Source organism: Orcinus orca, chromosome 9, assembly GCF_937001465.1.
Source record: "Orcinus orca chromosome 9, mOrcOrc1.1, whole genome shotgun sequence".
NCBI lineage: Eukaryota > Metazoa > Chordata > Mammalia > Artiodactyla > Delphinidae > Orcinus > Orcinus orca.
Genome location: NC_064567.1, coordinates 13,656,265 through 13,668,990, shown reverse-complemented (window position 1 = coordinate 13,668,990; position 12,726 = coordinate 13,656,265). Strand labels below are relative to the sequence as shown.

The 12,726-nt window shown below is 38.0% G+C and overlaps 1 protein-coding gene across 5 annotated transcripts in view; it reads right to left on the bottom strand.

Moving 5' to 3' along the window:
• KDM7A (lysine demethylase 7A) overlaps positions 1-12,726 on the bottom strand; it is an 83,162-nt gene that overhangs the window by 17,936 nt on the left and 52,500 nt on the right. For all 5 annotated transcript variants that reach the window (XR_007479355.1, XM_049715076.1, XM_049715072.1 and 2 more), the window contains 3 exons: positions 12,115-12,221; positions 8,660-8,751; positions 6,289-6,378 (listed from right to left, as the gene is read on the bottom strand). Coding sequence is in view for 4 of the 5 variants with exons in the window: in XM_049715076.1 (XP_049571033.1) it covers positions 6,289-6,378; positions 8,660-8,751; positions 12,115-12,221 (289 nt within the window). In the remaining variant the exon portion in view is untranslated. The remainder of the gene's footprint in view (positions 1-6,288; positions 6,379-8,659; positions 8,752-12,114; positions 12,222-12,726) is intronic.

Genomic DNA, 12,726 nt, shown 5'->3' with positions numbered 1-12,726 from the left:
ATAAAGCTTGAACGGCTTTGCTGAGACCTTTTCCCCTTCTCTCCCCCACGTGATATACTGTGAACATATTTCCTTGCTTTTCAATGTCATTTTAGAGGCTGTGCCGCATTCTACTGTAGAGATATGGCATCATCTATTGACCTAATAGTAATGGCAATTATTTAGGCTGCTTCCAGTTCTTCCCTAGGATGAAATTCTTTCACACACATAATTGCATAAATCAATAAATGCTTTTTAAACCAAAGTCACACATCTCTATGTAGCTTTAAAAATTAAAACTCTATAAGCATATCATGAAAAGCGCAGTCTACTCGTCCCCATCTGATTCGCTTTCTCCAGAGGTAACAACTTGCAAGTTTTTAAGCATTGTAGTAACATACACAGAATTTTGTACCACATAATATATGTATATGTAATTTATATGTAACGTATACGTAATTTACCATTTTAAAGTGTAAAATGCCACAGTTCAGTGGCGTTAGGTGCATTTCACATTGTTGTCTAACCATCACCACTATCCATCTCCAGAACTTTTTAATCCTCTCAAACTCTTAAATAATAGCTCCCGGGCTTCCCTGGTGGCGCAGTGGTTGAGAGTCCGCCTGCCGATGCAGGGGACACGGGTTCGTGCCCCGGTCTGGGAAGATCCCACATGCCGCGGAGCGGCTGGGCCCGTGAGCCATGGCCGCTGAGCCTGTGCTCCGCAGCGGGAGAGGCCACAACAGTGAGAGGCCCGCGTACCGCAAAAAAGAAAAAAAAAAAAAATAATAATAATAACTCCACTCCTCCTTAGCCCCAGCCCCAGGCAACTACCATTCTACTTTCTCTATGAATCTGACTACTCTAGGAACTACATGTAAATGGGATCACACAATATTTCTCCCTTTGTGACTGGCTTATTTCACTTAACACAGTAACTTCAAGGTTCATCCATGTTGTAGCATGTGTCAGAATTTCCTTCTTTTGTAATGCTGAATAATATTCCACTGTATGTATATAACACATTTTGTTCATCCATTCATCTGTGATGGACGTCTGGGTTGCTTCCACGTTTTCGATGCTGTGAATAATGCTGCTATGAACGTGTGTGTGCACCCTGCTTTCAATTCTTTGGGGTATATACCCAGCACTTCCAACTCTTGTAGCTGTTTTTTTTGTTGTTGTTGTTTCAGTTATTTGCCTCCAAATGTCTAATGAGCATGTTTAAACTGTTATTTCTTGTTTTTTCAGCTTCAGACATTATTGAATCCCTACTATATAAGATAAAGTCTTAATCTTTGCACATCTCTCCTAAAGGCACACACACTTTCTCTTCCTTCAGTATTCAGTATTTAAATTGACTCAATGAAAATTATTTACAACCCAGTGCCATGTAACATACTATTATTACCTTTACTTTCTTTTACATCCTTTGACTTTCCCTTGAGTTTATAACTGCCTCATCTCCATCTGTTTTGCTTCCTATGTATTTATCACTAATTGATCCCCAAATTCCCACTAGAAGAATGCAAACATTCCAACACATTAAGTGATTTATCAATCTTTATATTTTTCTTTGGAGACAGACCTCCTAGACAGGCAGGCCTGATAAAGCACAAGATGCCCAGTTAAATGTGGATTTCAGATCAACAACTGATATGGAGCCTTTCATTCTCCTGCTGCATCCTGGACTAGCTGCACTCTGGGCCTGCACATGATACCAAAGGCCATTCCCGACCTGCTCCCATTCTACCACATAAAGCTGCCATCCCCACCCCCCTATCTCTGGCTGTCACTCCCTACCCTTTTCCCCTCCTCTATTTTCTTCAGAGCACTCCTTTACTCCTGAGTCATTAAAATGTTTACGGCCAGCCTCTTCCTACTAAGCTCCATGCAGGCAGGGCCTTTGATTCCTGATGGGACACAGCACATAGTAGGTACTCAGTATTTGTTGGAAGAATGAATTCCAGGGCTCCTCCTTTTTCGGTTTACTCTCTCCCAGAACATCCTCTAAGAGTCTCCTGAGAAAGGGAACATGGAGGGAAACTGTTGGAGACCTTGCCTCTCTGACATCTTTACCATCATAGTTGACTTATAGCGTGGCTGAACGCAGACCTGTAGGTTGCCATCCCTCCTATCCCAGAATGTTAAAGAGTCTGCTTTATTGCCTTCTAGTCTGTAATGTTACTGTTGAGAAATCTGATATTATTCTCATTCCCATTTCTTTGTATATGACCCATACTTCCTTCTTTGATGCTTTTTAGGATATACTTCATGACATGTATTCTAAAATGTGACCAAATGTGCCTTTGAATAGGCCTTTTTTCACTCACTGTACCAGGCATTCTGTAGAGTTCTCAATTTGGGAAGGTGTGTCCTTGAATTCTAAAACATTTTCTTTGATTATTCTTCTGATAATCTTGTTTTCTGTGTTCTCTCTCTCTGGAACTCACATTATTTTGACAGTGATTGTGTAAAACAACCTAATTTTTCTGTCCTATTTCTGTCTTTTTTTTTTTTTTTAAACTTTGGGAGAGATTTTTCCAACTTTATCTTCCAACCATTCTACTAAATTTTCTTTCTATTTTATTTCTAATTTCCAAGAGCTCCTTTTCTTTTTTCTTTGAATGTTCCTTTGTTAAAGCTTCCTGTTCTTTTTTCATGGAGGTACTATTTACTCTTTTCTCTCTTCAGGGTATCAGTTATGGTTGGGTTTTGGGCTAGAGACTTATTTGCTTATTGATTGTTTCCTCTGAATACTTTTTTTTACCCCTTTTTATCCTTTATTTTTGGTCTTTGTCTTAAAAAATTTTCTTGGCTTTCTATGCATTTTCAAAGGGAAGCATTAAAAAGCTATGGTTTCAAGAAATGGTGCTAAGAAAACTAGATAAAAATATGGGGAAAAATAATGCCTTAATTTACCTTACGCTATGTATAAAATTTCAAGATTGGCCATTTACCTAAATGTAAAAGCTTCTAGAAAAAAAAGAAAGTACCTTCAAGACCTTGGGTGGGCAAAGATTTCTTAGAGAGGACACACAAAAAGGTACTAACTATTTATAAAAGAAAAAGATTTTATAAATTGGACTCCTTCAAAATTAAAAATTTCTGCTCATAAAAAGACACCATTTTTCATACGGACTATATCTCAAGGGAAAAAAAGTAAAAAAAAAAAAAAGACACCATGAAGACAATGAAAGGGTAAGCCATAGGCTGTGGGTAAATATTTACTATTATATATATGTATATATCTCATATATAATATATATATCATCTGTACATACATGAATGAATGCATGCCAAAGGACAAAGAACTTGTGTCCAGGATATATAATAAACTCCTAAAAATCAATAATAAAAACAACATAATTTTTTAAATGGGCAAAAACTTCAAACAGATACTTCATAAGGGAAGATATACAGACAGCCATGCACACAAAAAGGTGTTCAACATCATCAGTCATCAGGAAAATGTAAACTAACACCACAATGAAACAATTTTCATATTCTCTGCAATAGCAAAAATTAAAAAGACTGAAAACACCAAATACTTACTGGCAAGGATATGGAACAACTACAACTCCTATGCATTACTGGTGAGAGTGTAAAATGGTACAAACACTTTGGAAAACTGTCTGGCAGATTCTCATAAAGTTAAAAATTCATTTACCCTATGACTTAACAACTCTACTCCCAGGTATTTATCCAAGAAAAATGAAAACATATATCTACCACAAGACACACAGGTTGCTTATAACAGTTTTATTCATAATGGCCAAATCTGCATATAACCCAAATATTCATCAACAGAAGAATGGAAAACAAACTGTGGTATATTCATTTAACCGAATACTACTCAGCAATGAAAAAGAACTACTGACACGTGCAACGTGAATGAATCTCAAAAGCCTTATGTTTAAAGAAGCCAGACACAAAAACACTACATCTGTATGACTGCCTTTATCTGAAATTCAAAAATAGGCAAAATTAATCTATGATAAAGCAGGACAGGTCCAAACAGTGGTAGTAGCTATGACAGTCCAAGACTGAATAGAAGGGGGCAAGAAATGACCTTCTGGGGTGATGCAGATGATTTTTAGCTCAACTGGGGTAAGGGTTACACAGGTATATACTTTTGTCAAAACTCGAATTGTACTTTCATGACCTGTGCGTTTCACTGTATGTAAAAAGGAAAAAGCTAATTGGAAGCTCTGTGTGAGTGGGGCTTTATCAACTGATGGGTTTCACTATAGGAATCTGGGTTGTTCCATCTGAAGGTTTCAAATTGTCAACATCAGCGGATCTTCTTCTTGGCCTGGGAGGTACAGACCAGACTGCCAGTGTTTTGGGGAGCCACGTGGAAGAAGAATCATTCACTATGTAGATTGTCACTTAATCCTCTTGTTTTCAGTACGGTACCCATCTCCCTCAGCTGGGTTCAGTGGCCAAAGTCCAGTCTCAAGTTCAACCTCTAAAAAATTAAATCTCTAGTTTTTTGCATGTGTTAAGGCAGGGATCTGGAGGTCAATTTATTTCTTAAATAGACCTTTAATCAATCCTGCTTTCAACCCCACCTCCACTCTCATATTCAGAGGGTCCTAGTTTCCCTGATTGCTGAACTTTTTGAAGGTTTTACTGTACAAATAAGATCTGCTCTGGTCTTCTCCCATTGCCCACACAGGTTTCAGCTCTCTCTGGTCTGCTAAGTCAGTTACCGCTTGAACATTTGCTTTCCAGCTTCCAAAATTTTGTTGGAGTCTTCATCTCTATTATTCTCTTTGTCTTCAGGGGATATTGCTTTTTATTCTTTTACTATCATTTTGGTTCCAAGAGGTGATAGTGGTAAACAGGTATGGTCATGTACAAAGTTTAATCGGATTCCTCTTATTTACTTTATTAAAATAATGCTAAGTCAAGAGATATGCCAGTTAGAAAGCATGAACTATTTACACTTCCAACCAGCAGCACAAAAATAAAGAATTTTATCTTTGCCAATCTGATAAATGATCATTTGAAATCATAAATTATGTGGCAAAATGTACTTGAATACTTTTTCGCATACTGAGAATATTTTTCATCTTTTTATTGGATTGGCCATTTCTATGTCTTCTTTGGTGAAATACCCGTTTATATTTTCTTTGTACATTTTTCTACTGCCATTTTGCTTCCTTCTGTACTCCCTACTCTCCAATTAAAAAAACAAAAACCCCAAAACAACAAAAAAACACTTTGTTGACTATTTTTGTCCAATTATTCTTCCAAGTATATTTTACCATTTTCAATTTGTGATACTAATTTGGAATTGACATATTTCAGAAATGACACTCCCACTTATTCAACTATAGTTTTATTTCTCTTAGTAAAGATTTATAGTTTTTTCATACAGACCTACACCTTTCTTATTGAGTTTATTCTTAGTTTTGGTTGTTATTATATATGATATTTATATATGTATCCATTTACATATATATTTAAGATTAAATATGTGACTTTTGATTTTAAAAATCCATTTATATGCAGCTCTTCAAAAACAGAAAATAATTTCCTACCATATCTGAACATATTGAGAATTACATGAAATACTCTATCCAAGGATATTAAACCCAACATTTTAATATTTCTTAGACGTACACCTCTTTTCATTCCCCCAAACACAGCCCCAATCTGAGCTGTGTCAATTAGCCGCCATTCCTCCACTTAATTTCCTTTCAGTTCAAGCTGGATACTAACAGAACCACCCTCCTCAAGAATTCCTTTAACTAAAACCCCCTTTCTTTAATACCTAGAATAGCTCTAATTAATAAATTAAAACACCTAATCTAAGACTTCATGGGCTTTTATCAAAGGGCATTTACCTAAACGAGTTGCTGTAATATTTTCACTCAAGTGGATCTCCTTGCCCCACCTTACTTGTGTCATCCCTCTTTCCAATTCAGTTTCACCCAGCTCTTACTCATCTTACCTTTTCTCTTTCTTTCATTTCTTAACATGTATTCATCTCTGCATTGCAGAAATGAAGGAGATCTGAAAGTTTTGTTTATGCTGAATTTTTTTTTTATTTTTGGAGTAACATGAAGAACCTGAAGTAACCCGGTAACTGCTTCCTTATTACTTCACTATGATACAATACTCCAGATTTCTCCGTAGGACTTTGGGAGCCTGAAAACCTGAGACTCCTTCCAAGACACAGTGCATTCTATTTCTTCTAAGAGTGTCAGGGCTTTCCAATGTTTGTAGTGTGGTGGTAGATCCAAGTGCTTCTCAAAGCAGAGAGTAACCAGGCATTTAGATGATAGTTTCTACTCTTACCTCTATTGCTCGAATTACTTTAGAAAGTTCTTTAATAAGATGTCCAGGTCTAACATTGTCTGGAATTTCAAAGGCATGTTCAGATACAAGCTGTATTTGGATTAACAAAGATAAGACAACCAAAGTTACTTACATTTTAAGATGTAAAAACTAATTTACTAAATCAATTTTCAGGTTCTCTAGATTTTACAGACAAGGTCAAATACCCACAAGTCAGGTCTCAGAGCTCATGTGGTTGGTTTCATATCTTCTAAGGAGATCCTCATTAACTCATAAAATCCTCTTACCTTGAGTTAAAAATGGACTTGCCTTACTGTAAATTTTGTTCTATATGGACTCTACACCTCAAAGCCTACTGTAATTCTAACTACTACTATAATTAGTAGAGAAACTAACTAAATTTAATTCATAATACGTAAGGATCTGTAAGGGGGAACACAGGCACTAAAATAGTCCTAGTTTCTCATGAGAAATCTAATTTGCCAAGTTTTTTTTTCACATTGAAAGCGAAATAGGGAAAAGATCCCATTCACAGGAAAGAGGAATTAATTGGTGAGTTACCATATCTACTGAACTGCAAACTGCTGTCATTATTTATTATGTCTATTTCCAAATATTAATCTGTACATCTAAGAAAGTTTCGACCTTTTAGGCACACTTAACGTACTAATTGTTACTTCTGCTTTACATCCTCTCCTTGGTTTAGCATAATTTGTTAAAACAAACTAATGACATCAAGATACAGTTGAGTACTTTACGAGTGTTCACTCATAAGTCCTTTCAACAACACTCTGACAGAGATACTATTAGGACTCTCACTTTACAGTTGAGGGCCTCAAGCACAGGTTAGCGGTTTATTAGCCGCATTGCTAAGGCTTGAATCCAAGCCTCTGACTCCAGAGTTCACGCTCTAAGCCACTATGCTAAGCTACCTCTCATCTTAGAGCAAGGTGGACAGTTAACTGCAAACATCATGCTTTTAAAAGTGCACTTCAAATGCAATGAATTAACAGTATGTATTATTTGATGAGTTTTTTACTGTGCATCAAAATCACCTACAAAGTCTGTTAAAAACAGAGGTTCAGATCCTATCCCAGATCAATTAAATCAGAATCTCTCGGGAAAGAAGCAGGGAGTTTATTTTTTAAAAACTCTAAAGGCAATTTTGACAAACAGACAAGTTTGAGAACAACTTGTCTACAGCCTTCAGAAGGAAAAGAATGACATGGTTTTTGCAACATACCCTTTATTTTGTTTTTATCTTTTTATATACTATATACTTTTGTAATCTGTTTATGCCTTTACTTGTCATTTAGATGATGACATCTTTGACATTGGAAGACATGATTTTTATTTTCCTGAATGCTTCCACAGTGCCCTTACTCTTAATGGATATGCAGCAATGATAATAACGTGAAAGGGAGCATAAAATTATTGGGAGGGTAACCTATTAATTACTGTCTCCCAATATCTTTTAAGAGAGGGATTTTTATTTCAGGTGGACATTTGAGAAATTAGCATGGGAATGTATTTTCATCAGCTCAACTATTTATCATTTATTAAAACATTGTGTGTAAAGTTCCAGGAAGGAAATGAAGATTAGAAAGTCCCTGTTTTTCAAGAGCTTATAAACTTAGACAAGAGGACATGGACACATTACTTTATGGACATTACTTTTAAGCCCACTGGCACAAGAGATATGCTACGGACGCATAAGGAAAGGACATACTGCTTCCAAATGGAGACCTGGGATGACCTCTTAGAGGTGGTGGGATTCAAATGCAAACTAGACCACATTTTAGGGAAAAATGGAAATCTCCTGCTTGAACCCTGACCTCTCTTTTCCTTCGTTCTTACATAAGACTAGCAGAGGGATAACAGCATAGGCTTTGCAAACGCAGAGACTGAGCTTTAATCCTAGCTCCACCAGTTGTCTTGGGCAAGTTCTTAAGCTCTGAACCTCAGCTTCCCCATATGTAAAATGGGGATACCAAGAGTACCCCAACCTCATATAGTTGTTTTGAAGAGTAAATGAGTTTATGGATGTAAAAACTAAGCACAGTGGTTAGCACACTATGTGAGCTCAAAGTTATATATTATTATTCTATAGCTACATGTTCATTTCTTAGTCAATATCCTAGATATACTCAAATTTACTTTCTTTTTGAGGTTAAAAGAAATACCAAGGTACTTCATTCTCATAAATATAAACATAAACCAGCACATTTGTATACACTGTCCAATAAAATGCAGGTTGTACTTAAAGCATGATTTCCATTCCTTCTACTACTCCAAAATAACATAAGGACTCTGTTTTCCTGACCTTGCCATGTAAAAATTAACAATTAATTCACCAAAGACAACTACTTACTTCTTTTTTCATCCATAATTTTAAAGCAGTATGCAGCGCTTTCACTCCCTGTACTAGGTAAGTCTGAGGCTGGAAACCATCTTCTCTCAGTTCTGCGGCAATGAAGTTGAGGGGGAAAGGAGTTAGTGCTCTGCGACAAAGGGATTAACTTTAGGTTTTGAGTAACCACCAAAGAGCAAACAAGTTAATGGAGAAATAATAAACAATCAGTTGAAAAGGTGAGAAAGAAAAAGAAACAGTATTACATTAAATGTAGTTGTACTAAATGCTCCAGTTAAAAGAAAGCTCACACATGTAAGGCTGAGTGAACGACAGGCCACAAGAGGATCAGCAGGAATCTACTCACAACAAGTCTAAGAATGGACACAATTAAACTAGTTTAGTGAGCGACACGGTGATAAAACTGAAGAAAAGGATTTCACAAAAGTCAGGACGGTGGTTCTCTCTAGAAGGGAAGGAGGAGGGTGCAATGGGAAAAATAACTGGGCCTCTCTAAGGTAGCAGCAAGGCTGTTTTTGCTTACTTTGGGTAGAGCTGACCTGAGTGACAGCTGTGCAATTCTTTCAACTGTACGAGAGAGTATGTGTACGCAGTGTGTGACCTACACAACTGACTATGGGCATGACATACTACGTTATTGTAAAGGCAAATACACATACACACATACAAATGTCTCTTTTGGGCTTTAAAACCAAATTGATTATCTAAAACTCATGCAAAATATATTAGATGTGGTCTTAAATTCAGGTAAGGTGAAACAAAAGCAAAAGATCTCACTTCTGCTCAGTGTTTAATTTACTTACATGAACCCAAAATTGGTTCACTGTTTTATTATTACTAACACTAAACACAGTTAAGAGTTTCATATAATCCACACTTATTTAACCCATCATATAAACCTTATTAACAGCCTGAGCTGGAAGATAACAGGCCATAGTAGAAAGTTAAAGGGTCAGGAATAAAAAAACAACATAATGCGGGGTAACAAGACCACCATTCCTGCTTCCAGGATGAATCCTAAGACAATGGCAATTGGTATAGTGGTCATCTGGCTCTAGCCTTAGTGGGACTGGACTGACTCACTAATATTGCCAGGTAGGCTGTACTGATATAGATGACAAAATGGAAACATTTTAAAACCTCACCTACAAATATCCTTTTACAGTAATCGGGGTTTTTTTTAGGTTTTTAATGTATAGGTTCATGTTTTCAGTGAGACCTCAATATTTTTGAACTCTCAATGGTCTAAAACAAAGGTTAAATCGTTATTTTAAGACTGAACAATTTGCTGCTTGTGGCTGCAAGGGGAACAGCAAGAGTTTGTCTTTTAGATAAATTTTTAATTTGTTCTAAAAAGTCGACTGATGAGCCCCTCTTAGACATTAAGGAAAAAGCATTACCCCAGTTGTGTATGTATGTCAGTGTGTGTGTGTGTGTGTGTGTGTGTGTGTGTGTGTGTGTGTGTGTGTGTGTACGTGTATGTGTTAGTGAGAAGAGAAAGATGGAAAAACTGCTCTGCATTTTCTGAATATTGAATTGCCAATCTCTTACCTGGAGAGTTCAGTAATTGGGTTTTATTTCCAGAAAATAAGGACATTTGTAAGTGTTTTTATAAGTGTTCCTATTTTCCCAGGCTTCTACTTGAATAGGGGACTATGAAATTTACTGTCCAGTATTTTACTGAAAATCATATATTGGAACTCTATGGATCTACTGTGACATCCCTGCAGCCAAGAAAAATATCCGAGAGCACTATTCCTCCCCATCCACGGGATCCCACCTCTATCCTGTACAGCTGCACCACTGTCAAGACACCTACCTCTACACAGTGCTACAAGGTGTGAGACGGGGTTCTACTGCTCTTTCCTTCCAAAGAAAGTGAGCTTTCCCCAGCCCCCCTTTTAAGGAAAGAAACCATAAAAGATTTTTATCGTTTAATTCCATGCACGCCATCCTGGGAAATAAGTTATTGGTAGTTTTGTTTCCTTTTACCTTTTCTTCTTGTGTAACATTTAAATGGGGAAGACCCCCAAATGTTTAGACTAGACTTTATTGTTTAATCTGTTTATATCTCTTCTTCTGGGAGTTAATTATAATAGTAGCACTGGGACTTCCCTGGTGGTGCAGTGGTTAAGAATCCGCCTGCCAGTGCAGGAGACACGGGTTCGAGCCCTGGTCCGGGAAGATCCCACATGCCGCGGAACAACTAAGCCCGTGTGCCACAACTACTGAGCCTGTGCTCTAGAGCCCACGAGCCACAACTACTGAGCCCGCATGCCACAACTACTGAAGCCCCCGCGCCTAGAGCCCATGCTCCACAACAAGAGAAGCCACCGCAATGAGAGCCCGTGCACCGCAACAAAGAGTAGCCCTCACTTGCTGCAACTAGAGAAAGCCCGCGTGCAGCAACGAGACCCAACACAGCCAATAAATAAATTAATTAAATAATTTAAAAAATATAGTAGCACTACTGGCAAACTGACTAGGAAAGTTAGACAACACAAAAACCAGATGGACTGTATTTTCATGGGCATAAGTGCACAAAAAGCAAAAAATAGATAAAAGTGGAAGTTACAGTGAGTCTCCAACTTGACTGCTCAAAGATTATTAAACCAGTAATAAAACATCAAAATCTGAAATTCCACATAAAAGAGGTGGTACCTTTCAAGTTTAAAGGGATATATTTCCCACCTCCCTTGAAAAGAACCATTTTTCTTCAACTATAGATGCATAGCCTGACACTAGCTGGTTTGTGCTAACAGGTGCCTTATACTGGCCACATAATGGTCATAATGGTAATGGCACAGACACCACCTGATTCACTCAGGACATGAAAATTATTCCCTCGATTTTTTAAAAGCAAATGTTTGGGAACAAATACTAGGTAACAGTCCCTTGGCTTCAACTGCATTTTTGTTAGTGAGGCACTTTTACGTGCCTGATACTGTGTGCAGATGACTAAAGTCCCAGTGAAAGGAACATTTTTCAATATTACCTATGTGGTTCTGATGCAGTTCTTCATATATCTGATTTTTATGCCTATGGACTAGAGATTTTCTAATTTGCTAAAAAGGTTCTGAACAGAGGAAAATCATGCATTTAAAAAACAAAATAGGGGGCTTCCCTGGTGGTGCGGTGGTTGAGAGTCCGCCTGCCGATGCGGGGGGCACGGGTTCGTGCCCTGGTCCGGGAAGATCCCACATGCCGCGGAGCGGCTGGGCCCGTGAGCCATGGCTGCTGAGCCTGCGCGTCCGGAGCCTGTGCTCCGCAACAGGAGAGGCCACAACAGGGAGAGGCCCGCGTACCACCAAAAAAAAAACAAAAACAAAAAACAAAATAGGGACAATAGCCACACCACATTTTAAAAAGAACCTCTCTTTCTATGAGTGGCTTTTAGTGAGTTTAGAAGTATCGTGCATCATATGAAACAACAAAATGTACAGATTATTTATTACCTTTTAGGGTCTCCAGCAAGTTTTTGGCTACAAACCAACATATGGCTTCAAAGAAAGGGAATTTGAAAAGATCTGGTGTTTTTAGCCTTTTTTCCATCTCATAACACCTAAATAAATAAGAGTTGAAGAAATTTAATATTAATATTAGCATTTCAAAGTTAAATGGAGACAATCGACTTAACTAAAATAAGCAGCCCACGACGTATAAGACCAATCGAGTAGTGCACATCGCTCAACACCACCACACGGGGGTAAGACTGAGCTGTGATCTTACTCGGGTCCGCCCTTAACAGATCTGACAGGATACTGAAGAATTTACAGTGGGCTTCAAAAAGATCACCCCTTGGGATCTGTAGCCTAGTTTTAACGGAAGGAATTTTACAAGGGTTCCACTATAATAAACAGAACGATGTGTTTAGAAACCGGCTGCCTGTGTTGGACAGCACTGCAACACCCTCTCACGGCATTTTCTTTAGGCTCTACTAAGCATTCAAGCTCAGGACCACACTTGGCAAGGGTCAAGGTGAGAAGACCTGTGAGAAACCACAGCTCGCCACAGGGTGAGTCTTCCGTGGGAGTCCTTGCAGCAGTCCACACAGCCAGGAGCCGTCT